Here is a 22,098-nt window from a genome sequence, read left to right as displayed (position 1 = left end):
GAGGGGGCACCCCCCCAAGCCTTAATAAGCCCTGGGGATCCCAAACCCTTGGTGCAAAAATACAATCTAGAGGGGAGGGGGTCGTGCGGCCCCTCCTCCCCAAACCTTAATAGGCCGGAAGACCCCATTCCCAAGGGATGCACTTAACATAAAGGGGAGGTGGGTCCAGGACCCCTTTCCTTGAGTCTATTGTGGTCCCAGGGAGTCCATCCCCAGTGGCATCTCTTTCTTCTAGGTGGGTGCCCAGGTGCCCACCCAGGGCACTCACCAACAGCAAGCTGGGGGACATGGAGTAGCACCAGGGTCCCCAAAGTCTCAGTTGGCTCTCTGCATTTGAGTGAGACGTTATCACGCCCACCTGGTGAGAGCATGGGCAGGGAAACAAAAGTCTCCTTCTGCATGTCTGCTATCACTTGGCAAGAGCCTTAAAAATGCTCCCCATGGATGGAAGCAGACATATATTTTCTGGCACACGTTAAAGTGGGCAGGGAAACTACTGTGTCTGGGGGAGGGTTCTCCGGGACACAGTTATTTACCATTCCTAGAGGATGGGGTCCCCAGGGACTTTACAGGCGCAGGGAGCGAATGCACTTGGCCTATGAAGGCTTGGCGTGCATTCCCTTCCCCATATTTGACATATGGACCGCAAGATAGGGTCCCTGGGGCGCCTTGAGGCGCAAGGAGGGGGGCCTTGCGCCATTCTCACCAAAAGGAACATTTCACAGTGCCCCCGGGTCTTTCCACCCTGGGGGGTTTTGTTAAACAGTGCAAATTCACAGCAAAATTGCCTAGTAACACCTTTGCCCAAGAGATCTTCCTGGTTCCCTATTGAATATCATTTTCTTGTTTTCCTTCACCACCCTTTCATTCATTCATGCAATTGTTTGCAGTTAATTTTTTTCTGTAAATGGTATTTCCTATTTTCTCTATTTTTTTCCAATTGTATTTTGCCTCAAAGGATACCGGTACAATCCAATCTCACATTTGTGTCATCATCTGTTAGTGTACTTGACATTTGTGTGTGTCTTGAATATGGCATTAAACTCCAGGTACTTCCCTTTATTCCACACCTTACTATTTTGCTGCTTTAATTTTTTTCTTCCTTGAAATCATTTGCAGGACATTAAGAGCTATGCCAGTGCCAGCAACATCTAATTGGAGTACATATAATTGCAGTCCACTCATTACCATAGGCAGATGTGTACCGCTTTATTTCTCAGTGTGTTTATCTTGACATGTACATACATTAACAAATTGCATTCACCATTGATACTAAATATTCTACATAAATAAACAAACAAACCTTGCACTACAACATCTGGTTTGAATTCTGTTGAAAATCTTCTGTTTAAAGGATCAATTTCACCAGGAGCTAGAAATCCCTTTAGGAAACATGGAAAGAAATAGGTTAAATAATGTCACGGAATCCAATCAATTCCAGCTCTTAAAACAAAGACCGATTTTAGACATTTAAAGGGTGACATTAAATAGCTGGGAAAGAATGGGGTGGATTACATTCTTTATATAATATTTTACAAGATAATATTTAATATGGCTTTGCCTTTGTGTATGCATACAAGCAAATTCATATAGTTCACACCACAAACTGGTGCTCTCATATCCCAATGCTGTGGCATTTGTTTCATTGACTTCTAACAGATGTATGGCAAAGCATGTTAAGCAAGCATGTTAGGTGCTAAATGTACTGGATACAAAATGAGGGCCCAATTCACAAAGGTAATTTGCATGAGTAAATCTATTCTGACACTGAACTGTCCACTGTTTTGCTATTCATCATTTCCAAGTGGTGATTTATACATAGGTGTAGACTTAAACGTTTCCCCCCTCTTGAATGAAGGTGAATTTATGAGTGAGTGAACTTTCCAACTGTTTGTAGAGATCTGCGCACCAAGTCAGAGAATACCCTAATGGAAAATATTCAAGATGTAATAAAGTTGATTTTTATTTAAAAATAAAATGAATTTAAAGTACAATAAAAATGTAAAACAAATTTCAACAAATAATAATAACCAATGTCTACCTAATGCAAAAGACACAACAGATTACGCCAAAAATGTGTTTTATCTTTTAAATGAATTTAAATATATTGACACATTTGTAAATATTACTTTTGGGACAATACTTTTAAATTAAAATAGCCTACCCTCACCACTCACATTTTTAACTTCATTTGTAACAAATGTGGTGTTAAGTTATGTTTTTAATAAACTATAATAACTGTGAGTCGGAGTAGCAGACAAGATAGGCGAGTAAGACGTGCTGCTTGGAGCTCCGTCCCAGCGCGGCAACATCCGTCAACATCCTGCGGTGCATTTAAGGCACCAACCTCACCTCACACATCGGCCCGACCGGGAGAGTCACCTGGGCCAGGAATCGTGTTCCGAGAGGCAGTTGATCGGTCATAAGCAGCGTCGAAATTGGTGCATCTCCGGGACCGGGACGCCATCTTAGAAGTAACGGAGGAGCCTACGACGGGCTACCGCGGCCGCGAAGTGGAGAAACACCTGACAGGGATCCCATCGGTTCAAGGGGCAGAGATGCGTCTGCGGCGGTAACCCGGGTAGTTCCCAGGCCGGTTTATTTCCGCGCACAGAGCTGAGGCCGCACAGGCGGTGACGCCGTACAGACCGTGACCCGACCGGACAGGTAGGCTCACGGCATTGGAGGGGTGGGCTCCCCAACAGCAAAACTTGATGGTGGGGGCGCGGGAATCCCCGTCCTGGACAATAGGAAAGTCTGGATTCCCAGACCCTGATGGCCACTTCCTATACCGGGGGCATGAATTAACAGTGGGACCCCTAAGCGCAAGAGAAGGCACGCTGCAGGAGACCTCCCCTCGTGGCTCATGCCAGCTACACCACAGTAGCGAGACTGCATTAAATAAACAATGGCTGCCCGCTGCAGAGAGCAGCAGGCCTGTAGAGGGGAGACAAAAGTTAAAGGGGTTGCCCCTGCCCCAGCGCCTAGGCCTGAGGGGAGATCGACACACAATCCTTGCAGAGCCTTTTGGCTGGGATACGAGAAGCAGTGCCCTGGGGGGGGGGGGGTAAATGAGCCTGGCCTCCCTGATCATGGTGACTGGGAAACACATTGGGCAACCTGAATTAATAGTGGAAAATCCCAGCGGGGCTGAAGTGATCTTCGGAGGGGCTTGCCCTCATGGTCGACTGATTGGGCCACGGAGGCTGGGGACTGCAGAAGGTGCAACAGTAGACCACTGAGGTGCGGCTGGTTGCTCTCTGGAGGAGTGTGAAGAGTAGGAAACCATCTGCCTTGATGCCAATTCCAATAATGTGATAGAGACCTGTCTATTGGAGTGCAGACTAGTTCAGGGAAAACAACATTCCTGACCTGAGATCTGGGAAACGTCTGGTGCCCGGGAAATATGCTGAGTGGACTGCATGACACGATGCGGTTAGGTGACAGCATTGATCAGCGCTGATACAGTGGGACGTTATTGCTCAATATGGGTAAGGACAAAGGCACCAGAGTGCAATCCAATATAATATCACACTACGTGCAGCCTCTCCCCCATGGCCCTAATCTAAGGGGCGCACAAGGAGCTGCGAGAGATGAGATGGTGACCAGGATCAACGCAGTGGCGATTGATGTCAACCTCCCCCGATGTGACCTGCGCAAGGTCTCGGACAGGGTCACCAGGACCAAACAAAATGTGGAAGTACTCCAAACGGAGATTAAATCCCTGCGGGAGACAGCCATGGAGCTTCAGAGAAAGACTATTAAACTAGATGAACGCGCCAAAGACCAGGAAGGGCGCTCCCGGAAAAATAACCTAAGATTCGTGGGGTTCCCGGAACGGGTGGAGGGCCCCTCTGCGAAGCTGTTAGTGGAGGATTGGAGAATGATAGTGCTGGCACCAGGTAAACCATCTAAGTTCTTTAACATCGAGAGGGCACACAGGGCGCTGGTGCCTCCTCCACACCTGGGGGCCCCACCGAGGGCCATTATAGCCCGATTCTTCAATTATAGGGATCGAGACATGCTCCTGCAATCCAACCGTGCCAGAACTGATCTGCACTATGAAGGGCATCACATTGAGATCTTACCGGACTTATACGCAAAGAGTGCAGGATAAACAACGCACCTTCTTGGCGGTCAAGAGGCGCATGAGGGAGGCTGGGATGAAGTACAGCCTCCTCTATCCAGCCAAGCTTCGATTCGAGCACAAGGGCAGGGCTCTGTTCTTTGGATCAGCTGAAGAGTCCTCAGACTGGATGGATGCTGCGGGGAATCTTGATCCCCGACGGAGGCCGCAGTCCAGCCCAAGAACACTCACGGACTCTATGGAATCGGTGGGTAGACGGCACAGAATCTCCGAAGGGGCAATACATACAGACACAAATGGTCCTGGAACAGTCAGAGTGTGTGAGGACGGTACACTACAGGTGGTGGAAGGAACGCCGGACTCTGACCTAACCTCATCGGAGGTTATCCCGAACACTAATGTGGACTGGGACTATAGGGAGATCGGGGAGAACTGGTTCAGGGTTCTGAACATTCAGATAAGTGACTGCAAAGAGATTCAAAATAATTGTTGTTTTCCTTTTTTTCTCCTTTTGGTAATTGGTGAGGAATGTATTATATGCATATGTCGCGTCTGGGAGGGGACGCACTCCTCAATAACGGCTGGGACCTGTCCGGGGAGCTGGAGGCTCTCGCCCCCATCGAGTGTCCAGTCACTTGCATAGCACCTATATCGGAGGCCCTGTTCAGCACCTCATTATGACAATGTTACGCTACATAATTCAAATGTGGGTAATACTGAAGGCATGAACATATTGGAAAGTTCAGAAGGGGTGGTTTAGGGCGGAGGATGGGATGGTTCACGCTCCACAATGGTGGGAGGGATAGTCCTGTTACACTGCCCAGTGGGAGGGGGGAGTTGCAGGTATTCACACTGCTTTATTTGTTCCTTTTGGTTTTCAAGGGGGTTTCAGGTATCCATGTCTGGGTTGTAAATTTTCACATTTTTGCGTTCAATCTAGCACTGATTTGAAGGGATGGGAACAAAAAAGTGACACTAATTGTGTGATCCTGTGGCTCCCTATCTGACAAAGCTTCTCACTTGGAATATACGAGGGATGGCAATGCTAGAAAAATGTACAAGAGTGCATTCATATTTACGGAGGTATAAAATTGGTGCAGGAGACCTATGTCTGGGGTTATACGCTACCTCATATCTGCCGCAGATGGAGGGGACAGCTATATGCCCCCTCATTCTCGGGATTTGCACAGGGGGTGCTTATTTGGGTGGTCCGGGAACCCCGTTCCAGCATATACATCATGTGCTTGACCCATAGGGGCGCTACGTGATCCTATACGGTAGGCTTGATGGACATAAGATATGTCTCATAAATGTGTATGCCCCCAATACAGACACACATACCTTCTTTAATGAAATAATGGCTGCAGCGAACCCTTATCTGGGTGGGGACATAGTCCTCCTTGGCGACGTCAACTGTGTAATAGACAGGATGATGGACAGGCAACCTCCCCGAGTGGGTACTAACACAGGTATGACTGGGGTCCTAGTGAATGTTATGAGGGAACTGGGGTTAATGCATGCATGGAGGGTCTGACACCCGAACACTAGGACATTTTCCTGCTACACCCCAGCGACTAACACGTTCAGTAGGTTGGACCAATTCTTCCTGTCATCGACCTTGATGTCTAGGGCCGAGGAGCTAGTGTATCTACCGAGATATATCTTGGATCACTCCCCTTTGCTTTTAATTTTAAGTACCAGTAGATCTAGGGTGGCAATTCCCACATGGCGGTTGTCGACCGAGGCACTCGCTGACCCACTATTTGCTGGGAAGTTGGAAGAAGAGATCTCTAATTATTTTGTGACGAATTGGGGTTTGGCATCCTCAAGGGGTATAGAATGGGAAGAAATGGAGGTGGTTGTCAGAGGTTTTTGTCTTAGTACGACTTATGGGGTCCGGCAGCAACTTGAGAGGGACATCAAAGTTCTAGAAAGGAACCGGCCGCGTTGGAGGCGGCGCCGCCCATGAACCAGGGTCGCTTAAATGAGTGGAGGGAGCTACGGGAAGAGCTGTTGGCGGCGCTCTGTAGACTTGAGAAGTTGAATTACACTGCATATCGACAGCGACTACATGTGGTGGGTGATTGATCTGGGGCGTTGCTTGCCAGACTGATCAGCAATGAGAAACCAGTGTCTCCCAGATACAATCTGCCGATGGAAGCTCGGTCTACAGTCAGCAAAAGATCTTAAGATACTTCAGCTGATCACTTGGCCGAGGTATATACGGGGCGCTCTATGCCCGCTTTGGAGTTCCTTACCAAACTGAACTTACCTCGTTTAGAAAGAGAGGTTAGCCAATTATTGGATGAACCGATCTCGAGAGAGGTAATATTAGAGGGTATAAAGTCCCTGAAATCCGCATAGAGCCCTGGAAGTGATGGCTTACCGGCCGAGTTCTGCAAGAAATTTGCACCCCTGATAGTAGATCGCCTCCTGGAGGTATATAATGAGGCTCTCCAGAATTTCACACTTCCGTCTTCCAGGAATGAGGCATTGGTGGTTATGATCCCCAAAGCAGATCGGGATACTCAACTGCCAGGGTCATACAGGCCTATTTCTTTGCTAAATATTGATATAAAAAATCTTAGCGGGATCATGGCGGCTCAACTGCAACATGTAATTTATTATGATCAAGCGGGATTCATCCCTAAACGTAGCATGTCCCACAATTTGCGGCGGCTAGCCCAGGTATGGCATTCACCCTCACTACGACAGGAAGAGTGCGCTCTGGCAACATTAGATATTGAACAAGCGTTCGACTCGGTTGGTTGGATGTATCTCTGGGAGGTCCTGCGTGCACTGGGGGTGGGGCAACTATTACTGAATTGGGTACAGCTATTATACTCGGAACCTCGAGCTAGGATCAGAATGGGGAGGCTAGTGTTGCGGGCTTTTAGATTGCACCACGGCACCAGACAAGGGGGCCCACTGTCACCACTTCTCTTTGCCATGGCAATGGAACCCCTAGCAGTAGGCCTACAAAAAGAGATGGAACCCTTTGGGATCAAGCTAGGGGAGACTAATCACGTGGTGTCCATGTACGCTGAGGATACATTAGTGTACTTCAGAAATCCTTCCAGGGCGATACCAGTGCTTTTTGACGTTCTTGAAAGATTCGGACATATATCAGGATTACGAATTAATTCAGGGAAGTTGAAATTACTCCCATTGGGTAAACTGGCCTCGCTCCCGGAAGGAGGACTGCTGGAGGTGGGACCTCCATGGGTGAGATCCGGGTCTAGATACCTAGGAGTTAAATTGGCGGAAAAGGTCGAGCAATACTTGGCGCTTAACATAGGGAAAGTAATTGAGGCATTGCGGGGTTCAACATGCTTCTGGCAAGAACTACCTCTGTCCCTTATGGGGAGAATAGCTTTGTCTAAAATGGTGTGGGGGCCTAAACACAGACGGGTAAGATTGGTCAATCTCCAAAGAACCTGGCACAATTGAGGACTGGATGTTCCATGTTTGGAATTTTACTATGCGGCTTCTTAATTACAGCATGCGGTACACTGGTTAGACGACAGGGAGAACTGGGAGAAGGCCCTGCTGGCGGAGACCTACGGGAATATTAACACTCCCTAAATTGCTAATGATGGGGGCACAGATACCGTCAACTAGCCCATATATCATTTGACATGTAGGGGATGTCTGGGAACTTGCCGTCCGGAAAGTACTGAAAAGGGCCCCCTATGCCCCAGATATGCCCCAGTGGGCTGTTCGCCCCTTTTCCCAGATTTCTGCATCTATGTCTGTGCGCAGATAGCGGGGATGCCTCGCCATGAGAGACCTACACATCAACAAGCAGTACATCTCACGTGAGCAGGCGGTAGAAGCCTTTCGCTGGGCCCAGGACAGTTCCTACAATATGGGAAGATAGCCCAGGTAGCTAGAGAGGTGTGGCCCATGTTTCCAGAAGAGCCCCGTCTCCAAGGTGTTACAGACCGTGATAATGATAGCCAAAGGGCGCAGATTGATGTCACACCTATACCAAGCTATCCGGGACGACAGGGCGGTCCAGGCACTGCCGATCCAGGCAAAATGGGAGACACCGACAGGGGACCCCATACAGAGAAAGATTTGTCTAATATCCATGAAGGGATTTAGTAGGTGAGGTCAAACACGGTTCAAGCTGATTCAATTGAATTATGTACACCAGATATATCTTACCCCCAAGATGTTACACAGGATTTACCCAGAACAATCAGGGCAATGTCCCAGATGTGGGGAGAGGCTACATTTAGTCATATGGTTTGGTCCTGCCCAGAGCTTCAAGTATATGGGGATGATGTCTTGGCTTCACTGCAAGAAGCGACGGGCGGGAAATACCACGGGAGATCCGGGTGGTTCTACTTGGTTTACAACCCTGATCCAAAAATAATATCTTAGTAGGAAGTTTGTCCTTCTGGGATTGGTGTTGGCGAAATGCCGGATAGCTATTTCCTGACTAAGTCACACACCGCCCAAAAAGATGCAATGGGTACAGGACGTGAAGGAGTGGGCGACAGTGGGTCTAATTACTTTAAGCATAAAATCCAGTTTGATGGTTCTTGTAAGACTTGCATGTGTTTCAAACTGTTTTTATTTCATCTTGTTTTGTAGATTTTGTAATTCATACATTTCCCAAATCCTTTCTTTAATAATAATGTTGATAATTTTTATCTAAAAAATGACTGTGGTTTACATTGCCCTTCAAGCTTTTAGCTCTCCTGTATGTTACTACTGGTGCATCCCCAAAATGCTAAAAGATGAATGAATCACTTTTCAAGATCCCCAAAGTTTATACAAGGCCCTTCTTTATTTTTTGTCTTTCAGTGAATGTGGCATGTCACTCTGATTTTGCCATCAACTGTTTCATCGCTCTGTTTATTTTGCATCTTTAAAACTATCTGTCTTGTGCTGCAGCTTTTTTCAAAACATTCTGGATCACTTTCTTGGTGTATTTTCTTTCTTTGAGTCTTCTAATAGTGTTCAGTGTTTTTTAATTTCCTTTCTACAGAGCAGTTACTTTTAATTCTGAAAAATTCCCCATAGGGGGTACTCCACTTCATAGCTTCTTTGTGAAACGTTTCAGCATATAGGAATGAGTTGGAGAATGTCTCTTGGAGTGTGGTTTGGATCATTCCTTGTTTTATATAGATCCCTGTATCTAGGAAAGTTACCTAAAATTAACTGATTTCATATGTGAGTCTCAGGTTTGCATTGTATGAGTTCAATGAATCAAAGGAAGGAGTTTGTTTCAGAAAAGCAAACACATAATGACCCCGTAAACAATAAGTCATAATCATTTGACCCCCCCATCCCGCTGCTTTTCTCCTAGGGTTTAGGGGGTCATAATTATTTTCTTCTGTCCCGCACTACCAGGTTCTTCCTGGCAGTGTTGGGCCGGGGAAAAAGGCATTTCATGGTCCCTCTTAAATAGGGCAGGTGGTGAAAAGTCCTTCCTCAGACAGTCCACACTCCATCGGGCAGTCGGATGATGCTTCCTATCAACTGAGCCAACAAGAGCTCCAATGAAGCAAAAACGTATGATCTGCCAGTATCTAAATGAGGAAAAGGGTATAGAGGGCTGGGTACTCTGTTGCATTTGTAATTGCGTAGCTTGTCTGACAAACATAAAACTGTCTTCTGATACTGTAATAAATCATTTAAAAGGGCAGTTTAAATTCTGCATACCTGCACTCGAAACATGTTTTTGTAATAGTACTTGCCCTTCTATAAATTCTTGGAGGGCAGTAGCTGCTATTGGGCAGATTCAGAAACGGTGAGGTGAAAAGGTCAGGCATCTATTCCCAGAGGATTAGTCCTACATTTATAGCAAATGTCTAATTTGTTTCAATTCTTTAAGGTACAAGGTTCAGTCCCAAAACCCAAAACAGTCATAGTTTTACTAGGGTACAAGTATAAAACGTATGCAGTAAGAGTTTCAACTAGGTGGAAATTACAGTACAAAAATGCAATTCAAAAGTGAACTGTCCATTGCACTTTTTCTTTTCACCAGATAAAAAATATATTACTCTGTGAATTAAGTTATACGCCTAAACAGCCAACCAAATGTGGGAATTTATGCAAAAAACGTATTGCTCTAGAAATGCCATGTCACGGCGTTGACAGGCATAAATGTTCATGTTTTCGGGTTAGAAAAATACCACACAATTGTTGGTGAATACCCACAACTAAAACTTGCCCCTCCCTTGAAACACCCGAAATCCGTTTCTACAACTTAAATTTCTGATTATAAAGCTTCAGTGCATTCAATGAAATTGATCACTATGCAGTCCATCCAATGTTATATAAAATGTACATCCTTCATTAGTACATAAAATATACACTTATTAGCAGTCCAAAATACAGAAATTGTAATCATGGTTAGTCATTGCTATGATACTTAATAATACTTTGTGCTGAGTCCTGGTTTGAACATTTATTATTTATAAGCTAGTTTGTACATGGCTAAATCTTTATTTTTGAAAAAGATTTTCCATATTAAATCTAGCTTTTTTAATTCTGCACACTCTTCACTGTTATTACCCTAAAGACTGCCAACTAAGCAGGTTCAGTTTGCCAACGTTGTAGCCGTTACAGATTTTCTTTAAAAAAAATACTGAGGCCATTAGGACCAAATAAGTACCCAAACAATATATCATTCTTTCATTGTTGAGTCCACGAAATCTAGAAATGTAAATGAATGAATCTAGAATTGTGCATGGAGAAATTCCACAACAGTGGCAGACCTTCCACATTTGCCACTAAATTATGCAGCGAGAATTAGGCCAAATTCTCCATGCACAAATGTTAGTGGTGACAGTGAAAAGTATGTATATATTGTAAAATCTTGGAATGTATACTTCTAGGAACTGTAGATTGTGTGGAACTCGACGAGGTGAATGCTCACCAAGATTGGGAACTTGCATATGCAAAGCAGTCTTCGATCCCCGCATAATTTGCATCTACCTAAGCACAATCATTTGTAAATTGGAAACTGTGAGACATGTAGCCTAGTTCTTATTTTATTTATCAAATACTGAATACAAATCCCTTGTGATTAAGATACAAGCAAAGGTCTGTGTTTTTAGTCTTTAGTTTTGTTTCAGTAAAAATAAAATCTGTTGAGAATACATGTAAGCATTCATTATAGATTATATGTGTTTTAAGAATAGCAAAGGTGGTATGGCATTATAGACTGTTTACCTGGTATTCCCATAGTCTGTAAATGGAAAGCACACTTCAGCTATAAGAGATTGCAAATCTGTAGTTGTAAAAACTGAGAGTGCCTTAGAAACTGTGAAGGGTGGCCTGCCAGATCAGCGGAAGCCTTGAGCCTTGTCACTATCTTTAAGACAGGACCGCCATAATTAGAGATCTTTCTGTTCACGGGTCTCCGTACCTTCAGAGACCAGAAGGAGAGATGAATGCTAAGCAAAATGTCTGTTTGGCCTGCTTAGCATTTGTTTTTGCTTCTTTAAAACCAACTGCCAAAGTTGGAGTTTCTTTCAGAATAAACAAAAAGGCAACCACCATGACTGATGTGGCCTTTTTTCATTACATGTTAGAGCCATTGTTTGTTTTCTGTTCCTGGGTCCATCATGCCTCCAAAAGCAGACTCGGGCAGGGAAAAGTTGTGACATACGCCTGCCCTAAATAGGAGATAGTGACCATCAAAGAGACCCAGCAGTAGTATGGTGGTCAGCCTGCTGGGTCAAGGGTTTTGACTACAGGATCATTAGATGCTCCACCAATGAAACTCAGTGGTTCTCTTCACTCTAATTGAAGTTGAAGCACTGAAACCCAGGTTTGGCAGAGTGGTAGCTCTGACAGTTTGAAGTAGGCAGTTGCAAAAGGACTGCAGGAATGGCACAACCAAAGGCTTTCTTCTACAAATACAAGAGTGCTTCACCCACCACTAATGTTCAAAGATTCTGTGAAGGCACTTACATACCTCAGCTAGGAGGGAACCTAGGACATAAAGGGACTGGCCCCACAAATGTGGTGTCTTCCCCAAAGGGATGCGGTCCACTGAGTGAGGATTGTTGTATTCCTCGTCCACCTGTACGGAGTAACCAAAGAAGAAAGGAGACAAAGAGAGAAACAACCATTATTTAAATGAAAGGTGAAAAGAGATCATTTTGACAGTGTAGATTAGCTCACGAACAAGGATTGTTAAAAAAAATTCCAAGCGCACTTTAATTTTCTGGTTCCATTTTATGACACTTTTCTTCTCTCCAATTAGGAAAACTGATGACACCTCTTCAATTGCCACCCAATGCATAACATAATTGAAAAATAAATACTAATTCAGTAGTCGCAGAATCCATGGCTAAACTGCTTCCCTATGTAAATGTCCATGTTTTCATTTAGTACATGCTTTACTCTGGCCATTCACGTTTTGTTTAAAACTTGGAAAAGACAAAAATGGGCCACAGGGAATTATGACTTTTTCCCTTGATCATAAAATGAACCAAGAAATAAATGTACTGTGTCAAGGTTTCGAAAACCAGTAGCTCAAAATTATCAAGACAATGCTTTCTTGAAACATACCTTCATGACTCAGGGCCTTATTTATAATTTCCGCACACAGGATACTTCACCAAAAACGTGGAGGATGTCCCATAGGCCATATCACAAGTGAGACACCCCCCATATATTGAAATAGTACCCAGGCTGTTAAAGTCCCAATAAGGCCCTTCACCTTAATATGAATTGTGTGGAACTTGCACCAAGCAGTAACACCCCACAAGCACAATACAATTATGAGTTAACTATAAAGGCCCATTTTCATGGGGTGAAATTCCACATAGTATTCCATTTTCTGTGGGTACTAATACCATCTGCTCTGAGAAGGTGGGCGGGGATTGGGCCGGCTGCATTTGCAGCCCGAGCAAAATGTGATATTATGAGCAGGATTTTCCAGAAGGCATAATCGCATCTAGTGTTCCCACATTTGGAAAATCCTGCCCTGGGAACAGCGGGCAACTTATGATTCCACAAAATTCTCCTTTACTCAACTCATAATGAAGCCTTAGTTATACTTTGCATGAAAGTATAAACTGTGAGCACTGGCGTCAATCCTAATTGAAAGACAAAAGATTAAAGGTATGAAAGATCAACGGTACAGGGACAAACAAGATAAAAGCATTATCCTTGGGAGAGTGCTATCATTTCCACAACCTTTAAATAGAATTGAGACATTCAGTGAAAGCATACGAAGAGTACCTTAATTATATAACTTTGAATATATGAAAATATTACGAGGCCGTATAAGTCAGTGTGGTGAACAAGTGGGCTTACACAGATTGGGGATCGGTATTTATACGCGACAGGGCGAATACGGGAGGGTATGGGACCCAACCGACCACTCCAGATACCAAAAAGAAACTGATAAATATGGGCTGTCTAGTCGCAAAGAGGGACATTGCGCAGAGGCGGGGTTAAGTGGTCCCCCTGATGCACTAAAACTGGCTAACTGGAATGGAATTTTGCAAAGTGATGGAAAGCAAAAGCGCGTGGATGCATGAAAACATGAAACAATATGAGGAGGATGGGAGGGGAATGAGGGATGAACGTAGGGAGAATGGTCGTAAGAACAGGGTGGGGATAGCTTTGGTCACTCTTGCCATCAGATAGGGAGTAGTAGGAGGAAAAGGGTTAATGGACATTTCTGAACTGAACAACGACCCCGGTTTATCACTGTGGGACCTGTACTTGTAGCTGTAAAAATGTATGTTTGCTATATTGTTGTTATAGAAAGATAAAACAAATAGTATAACTTTTTTTATATAACCCAAACTGGTACAGCTTTGAATTTTGAGGTAAAAAGTCACTTCTGCAAACATTTCCATTTGACAACAAGGAAATCCAAAACACTCATTTACTATAATGTAAACTTAAAAAAATTTGGGGGATTACATTTGCCTTAGCAGTGTGAGCGTGCCACAGACTTCAGATAAAACAGGTTCTCAGGATGACAATTCTTTCCTCCTTAAATGGTGCACTAGGAAGTTTATACCTCATGTGCAGCCTTGATAGGTCAGGGTTGTTACTTAGTGCTGTTGTTTGAATAGCTAGCGCAGGCAGAGAAGTGTCTACGGATTCTTTGGGAACCTAGTCCTTTTGATAAAGAGGGGGCAAGGGATTTTATCACACAACAGTGGTGTTGATACCATTGTCTTGGGGACGTCGAGCAAGGGAAATCATGAAGAAGAGGTGCTACAAAAAATAGGTTGGCAATCACAGGAGATCCTGTATTATAATAATAATAATAACTACAGTCACCTATGTTCAAAACTGTTTCTTTGCAAACCCGTGAGCAGTGACTGAGGGAACATCAAAAGCACGACTGGTCTCCTACAACTTTTACTTCTGGCACAAGAACTATCAGTCTTTTGAAGGTCACCAATAGCAATTTTCAAGTAGGTCCCAGGACCTGATTAATTCATCATAACGCATTTGCCACCTGCTCCCACTAAAGAGAATTGCGCTCTCTATAAATATGAACACAACTGTTCTTCAGTAGGCTCATTGTTTATTTATTTGCAGTTTTCTAAAGCGCATATCAGATGCAGGGTGTCTTAACAGTTTATAGGAGGAATATAATTTCATTTGAAAAGCAACATACGGTACAGCGGGAAGCATAATTTTAGACAGAAACAAGGTGGCAGTGTATAATCAACAAGTGGTGAGATATGTTTGAATGCTGTTTGCATGGACCAGATATAAAACTGTTATTGAACATGTACACATATACATGATGGGAAATAATCTGATAGGCTCTTGTTGGACAGGAGAACCTACATTTTCATTCATGTCATCATTGTAGATACCATGGGATCAGCAGATGTTCAGTTCCTTTCTAATTACAAATAGGTGTAAGGTATAAATAGGTGTAAGTGTTTCTGGCTCATAAGACTTTTAAAGCGATAATATAGGTTACCAGTCTTCTCAACAAGCTTAAAATCTCCTACTAGTTGGAAATGCAAAGGTGACCTAAACTGTGAAATGACTCTTACAGCAGTACTAGAAGTATTTGACCCCTCAATGCCCGATGACCTGCATGAACTTTATGAAATGCATGAACACATTCACACTCTGGCTGCATTTACCAGAAGCAAAATTTTATTGATTCAATCCAATGCATAATCGAAATCACAAAACGTCATACTGGAAGGCCTAAAATCTGCACGGTACAATCCCAATTCTTTTGCTAGATGTAAGTCACACCAAGGCATGTAAAGCAACATCATTTTTGCACGCCTAGTATATGTGTGATTCACAAGTGTGATACATTTATGTGTGTTGAAGGCTACTCATATGCACACTAAAAGCATATTGTTAAAGTTAGATTAGACAAGTGAGAGAGCCAGAAGAGGGATTAGGGAAATGTAATGTGAATTAGGCACTCAAAATATTGTAATTTAGTGGGAATTCACAAATATGTTACAATGCATTTCCAAGAGTATTCTGCATATCAAACTTATGCCTGGTTGGCTTGGGCACAAAATGTGGCAATGTGTATCAAAATGTGTGTAGACATTTACTACAAAAGTACCGTTCTTGAAGGACAAAAATATTTATTCCAAAAAATATTGTGTACATTTATGTTCAATCCATATGTGTTCTGTGAGAAATGCAAAGAGTATGCACAATCATGGTAATCAAAATAGAGGCAAGTTTTCAACGTATGTTCCATACTCTTAAATGTGTCAAGTACAGGATGCATACTTTGCACACTGTTAGGGTTTCCAAATGTTTGTGAAACATTGAAACATTTGTAAATTGTGAACAGGTACTGGTATGAATTACACATTATCCGTTGCCTTTATAGAAAAAGTTTTGGCACAATTTGCCTGAATGCTTCACGTAGTTTTAGGGAACCCACAGAAATTTCTGAATAACAATACCTTGTCTGGCGGCACAGCATACAGTTCTGGAATCAGATGAATCCCATTCTTTCCTCTGATGAGTATTCCCTCAAGGGCCTCTCGATATTCTTGGATCTGGGGTAGATTGGAAATATATGTGGATACATAACAACTTTTTTTAGCTATGAAAATGCAGACTCATAATTTAAGACTCATCGCCATAGAGTACATGCATTTCTTGAGATTATAAGGCTTTTAAAATAAATACATGATCATAGATATCAAGTCATTTTAAAGGAAAATTTTACTCACCTACTGTCACTTTGGTTTGTCTAGACTGTAGGATTACTTTGATAAAAAAAGTTACTTGGAATTTTGGGTTCACTGTAGTGGGGCTATAATTAGTGTTGTGGCACTTCAAAATCCCTAAAGCCATTGCTTGCATGCTCCTAGCCCCTATTATCCCAGCCACATCGTATCATTCACTTCTCAATAATGATTCATAACTACTACTGTGGAAATGGTTGAGCCAAGCTTGGTTCCATGGAATCGCTATTCTAAGTGATTTAAAAATCTAATACATGGGATCAACCTTACTTTCACTAGCTTCCATTACCAAATGTTTAGAAAACATTACCAAACACAGAACACTGCAATGAAGGCGACAGTTAAGGTTTTTCTGGACATCCAATATATGTGTATTGAAGGACTAACTGGTAAAAGTTAGATATGCTTGAAGCTGCAGGACTTCACTTGCCAAAAAAACACTAGTTTGCAAAGTTTCTTCTGCATTTTGTTCAAGCTATAATCTGAAATAATTAAGTTTTGCAGGGGAAGAATTTTAAATATCCACTCTTTGATCATTTTGCTTGAAAAGGGGAGAATCTAATTTAACGCTAGATACTGAAGTAACTCAGTCGTGCTTTTCTCAGAGACCCCTACTCATAATACTCCATAAGACGTCTGAAGTGGGTAGGGATAATATCCGCCATAGCTGAGTAGGACAAAAAATCCTATGTATTAGCTGTTTGGTTTGTTCAACGTTGAAGGATAAAGTGTTCCAAAATATTGTGCACCTTATCTTTGTTCCCTTGAAACTTGCTCTACAATTTTCATTAAACAAATGTCCCTAAACGAGGATAATACCACCGGAACCGGTGGAGCTGTACCCGACGATGTCACAGCAGCTTTTGATTATACAGGTTTTAATGAAACCGATGAAAATGCGAAAATCATCTCTCCAAATTTATAAAACACGGCCTATTCATCAGGACCTAAGTCTAAACTGGGGGCTCTGTTCTTACCAACAAGTAGCAAGAAAGTACCACTGTGCGGGTGTGGCAAAGGCCGCACTCCGCTTCCTAAATGGCTTCCAAACGTCAACCCCTAGTTGAAACAACTACTTGCCACATGGGGGAGGGGAAGGGGGGAGACTCCTGTTTATTTGTCTCAGGAAAAGAATCCCACGTTCGTCCTATGTTGCTGCTCCCGGTCCTCCCGAATGTCCTGATGAATGCCCTGGACCCGCTCGGGCCTACATGGCAGAAACATGTTGACCATTCACGAGACGGTTAGGGGACACTAAACACCCCACTCACCGTCCTTTGTTTTTAGTATCATATAGTTATTGGCCACATTAAAACTTACTTTCTGGTAACTATAATGATTTTTAACTTCACTTTCCATTTCACGGGCCCCCTCTCTTTAGTTTAGAAGTGCATCCCTGTCTCCAGGTGTATGCCCGCCCTCTATCAAACGAAGGTTTTAGAGGGCGAGGACTGGCCGATGATGAAGCATGACACCAGGTGGTGTGTGAGACCAGTCCGTTACTTTTTGTGAGATGTCCCCACTCACAATGGTTTTATAACTGTAGTAGGGTCACACCTCACTAGGAGCAGCTTTCTGTGGTAAACATTTAGCAATGGAGGCCGCTAGCTCCTAGAACCCCACACCTCCTGTTCCCTCCTCCACACATTGTGATTATAAACATAGAATTCTAACAATCTGTTTACCAATGGGGATAACACCAAATCTGGAAGACTGCATCACTTGGGGCACAGTCTTTGCTGCTATCTACACTAAAAAACATGGTGTTTCATCTATGGCAGTAATACCTGATGTCCTGAAACAAATTCAAAATGAATACGGGGCAGAGCCTGCTCTGAATGTAGGTATGAAGTTACTGAAAAAATGTCGAACCAGTTCTCAACAATAATATTATCTAATATTAAAGGAGAAGCAGCATCAGTGGCAATCCGCCAGAAATTAAGGGAATTTGATGTAACAGAACAACCACAAGAACTAGCCAGAATAATTGAAAATTCCTATGAAGTATTAGGCCGAGACAGTTTGGTAGGGAAACCAGTTAAACGACAACTGTCTGAAAGTCTTGAGAAGGCCTTTACTAAAAACAATCCTACCCTTTCTAAAAAGAAGTGGGAAAATAACAAACAACATTCAAAAGAGAAAGATTCTCAATCCCGATGTAGGTCTCCTCAAAAGGAGCCCTCTGAAAGGAGGTATAACTTTAGGAATAGGGATAATTTGAGAAAACGGACAGGTATCAAGATACTGATACACATTCCTCTCGTACCTTTCAGATTTCATCACAGACATCCGAAAGAAGAGGACGGTCAGTTCAAATAGAAGAACGTGTGAAGTCCAAAGACGATCAACACGTTCAGATAAACAAACCAAATACTCAATTCTCCAAGAAGAAAGTATCAGGTCTGAAGATCAGACTTGCCGAGGATTCTGAGAACACAACTCAACGGAGAATGGGCTCAGACAATGTTGGACAGCGCAGCAGAAGTATCAATAGCTCGCCAGAACCTGAAGGGAGTTCTGGAGACGGTGGACCTGAATGAAGACATTCAAGTTGAGACTGCAGACACCAGGGTTAGTTCTCCACAAATGTTATATGAAATAACACTCCAGATGGAGGGAGACATACCAAGAAAAGTGAAAGCACTCTCTTGGGTGCGACTTTCAAAGGGTTATGATATACTTCTAGCAGAACGGGACTGGCCACCAGAATTTGTCACAGAGTGCCCACATGGCAAAGACATCATTATGCCAGCCTTCTCTAACCATGTTCCAGTACATTTAAAATATACTTATGCCAGGAAATGGGCAGTGGCCCAAGCCCCAGCATTATACAAAAATCATGTAGGATGGGATGAGGACTCACCTCACCATAAGATCCAGTTAAAAAATAAACCAACTGCACAAAGGCAGTATCCAATTAAGCAAGAAGCTAAAAAACAGGTCAGGGAGATCTTAGATCAACTTGAATACCAAGAGGTGATTGAAACATGCACCCTCATCAATGAACAATCCTTTGTTTCCTGTTTCCAAACCAGACAATACATATTGTCTAGTTTTGGATTACAGACACCTAAACTCATGTTGTAAAACATTTGCAGTGCAAAATGCACATAGTACAGCATTAATGAATAAACATTGCGCGTAAAAAATATAAAACCACATTAGATATTTCTAACGGTTTCTTTTGACAAAACATAGCACCTGAAAGTAGGTATTTGACAGCCTGGCAGCCAACTTTTTAGAAAAGTGTGCGCTGCTCCAACCTCCAAAGACAATGAAAAACTTATAGTTGATTCTAGGTTTCCTAAATTTTGGTAGAACATACATTCTAAACTACGCAGAAAGGGTTAAACCTCTCTATGAATTAATCAAACCTGATTTTAAAATCACACATCCGAATCATTCCGGGTCAATGCGGATTCACCTACTTAACTTTTAACAAAGGTGAAAAAGTACCAATTGCATACAAATCACATTTGCATACGGAAGCAGAAATGAAATTTACATAGACAGAAAAAATTCGGACAGCAGTTCAAAACGCTGTAGCAAAAGAAAGAGCCCTAGCACAGGGGAAACGCATTATGGTCGTAACCCCTGTACCAGGCTTAGAGGCAGTTAGAAAAGCGAGTATTCCAAATGCCAAAGCTTTGCATCCAAGATGGATACAATGGGTTAATTCTCTTGCTGCAACTGATGTTGAATATGTTTTTGATCCATATTTAAAAACACAAGCATTCCTGCAATACGAACACAAATTTCTTCTGCCTACTGAAATTCTCCCTCTTGACCTGTACGAATTTATAATTTATACTGACGGATCTGCACAACCCGCTATGGGGGATAAGCAAGCTTATAGTGCAGCATGCGCGATCGTTAACGGTCGTACACACGCTGAGTCATCAACGTGATGGAGTTCGCGTTGAAGGGAATTCATTGGCTGATAAAGCCGCGAAAGGGGCTGTGCAAATGGCTTCCGTAGCTGCAATCACTCGTTCAAAAACAAAAATAGACAGTGAAATAATACTGGCTGTCAATGATTCAAGCAAAGGCAGCGGTGCAGCGTTACCTAAAAGGTTTCCACTCAAATACTCATATATAATTGATGCAAACAATGTTCCGTTTGCTCGAATCCCTAGAGTGGGGGATAGGGTAATACCAAACATGGAACATAGATGAGGACTAATCCTAGCAGCACATGAAGGGATTGCCTCTGCCCATGCAGGTGTTTCCGCCACAGTATCGTTATTAAAACAGAGATACTGGTGGCCAGGCATTGGCAAACAGACCTGGAATTATGTTTTGGACTGCGAAATATGCCAGAAAATGAAAGTCTCTACTGTGAAACGTCCTGCACAGACGCCCCTGTTAATTTCAGATAAACCATTAGCATGTGTTTACCTGGACCACTGCCGTCCCTTACAAAGGGATGGTAACTATAAATATATAATGGTCGCAGTTGATTTGTGTTCAAGGTTCCTTTGGAGGTGGCCTCAGCGCTCGGCTGATGCTCAAACTGTTATAAAAGATCTGCGAGTCTGTATCGGCACATACGCAATTGGCACACTACATTCTGACCAGGGTCCTGCGTTTACCTCTCGAGCTTACAAAGAAGCCATGGCCAGTTTGAGCGTAGCATTGCGGTACTCTTCTCCATTCCATCCTGAGGGAAATTCTGTTGTGCAAAGAAAAAAAAAGCAGTCATAAAGCAGTCTATAACAACTAGGGTATTAGGTTCGGGTGATGGGTGGGTCAAACATCTTTACGTGGTCCAACGCTCATTAAACAATTTGCCAAGAAGTTCTCTAGGGGGTGTCACTCCATATGAATCCTATTTGGAACTAGAATGTTGATTCCGGACCTCGACATGAAAGGCACAGTGGTGGAAAATAAAAAGTTTGATATCAAAGATCGTTTGGCTGTTTTACAGGACTTAAATGAACTAAGATCGAAACAAAGCAATGTGTTCCTGAAGCCAACCACCACTGGGGAAAAACCAACCGTCCCAGTAAGGCCTGTCTGGATCCCAAAGCTTGGTGATCTAGTCAGAGAAAAGATCGCGGAAAAGAAGGAATTTGGGCCTTCTTACAGACAACCAGTACCTGTCCTAGCAATCCACGGATCGAGAACAGTATGACTGCTGCCCCTTGCTGGTAAAAAGGAGAAAAGATTTGTGTCCATTGACCTGATCAAACCACACTATGGGGCCGATACTAAGCAGTAGGCCAAGTGGACTCCGACAATGTAGCAGGCGCACTCACCTAGCTACAATCCAAGAGGTTCAAACTGAGAGACTCATCACCTTTGAAGATTCTACAGTGAGAAATGAAGGACTAAGCAACAAAGCTATGGAACTCGTCCCTCTTGAGACCCAAATAACAGTTCATCCTGATACACCTGTCTTCAACGAAGTAACTAGTGATCAACTGGTTCCAGCGATTTCAACGAATCCTGATGCAATTCAAACCATTGACAGAACTGCCTCTGGCTATTTCATTAACTTTGATACTTTTTCTGAGGATCCCAGCGAACCTGAAACGACGCCAGCGCAAAGAACTTTCAAAGAACAAGCAACAGACTTTTTTCATCTCCTGAAAAAGACTTATCTGGTTTCACCATGGATTGAACTATGGATTGTTTTGGGAATATTCTTCTTTCTACATTGTTTAGCTCTGGTAATAACTCTGGGTATGCTGATAAATGGAAGATATATTCAAATGGACACAGCAAGTAAAAGAGTGAACTTACTTCTCCAGCCACACAAATCATCCCATTGTGAAGCAAGAGACTTGTCAGCAGTGAACATCACAGCCGTTCCTATACCAGATG

General features: G+C 43.1%; 1 protein-coding gene across 2 annotated transcripts in view; it reads right to left on the bottom strand.

The window, feature by feature from the left end:
- PHKA2 (phosphorylase kinase regulatory subunit alpha 2) overlaps window positions 1-22,098 on the bottom strand; it is a 687,190-nt gene that overhangs the window by 455,541 nt on the left and 209,551 nt on the right. For both annotated transcript variants that reach the window (XM_085622210.1, XM_085622209.1), the window contains exons 12-14: window positions 15,985-16,080; window positions 12,027-12,134; window positions 1,304-1,382 (exon numbers count right to left, since the gene is read on the bottom strand). In XM_085622210.1, coding sequence (XP_085478336.1) covers window positions 1,304-1,382; window positions 12,027-12,134; window positions 15,985-16,080 — 283 coding nt within the window. The remainder of the gene's footprint in view (window positions 1-1,303; window positions 1,383-12,026; window positions 12,135-15,984; window positions 16,081-22,098) is intronic.

The sequence above is a fragment of the Triturus cristatus genome, chromosome 8 (assembly GCF_964204655.1).
Source record: "Triturus cristatus chromosome 8, aTriCri1.1, whole genome shotgun sequence".
NCBI classification, from domain to species: domain Eukaryota; kingdom Metazoa; phylum Chordata; class Amphibia; order Caudata; family Salamandridae; genus Triturus; species Triturus cristatus.
Note: the sequence above shows the minus strand (reverse complement) of the source record. Positions and strands in the feature narration are given on the sequence as shown.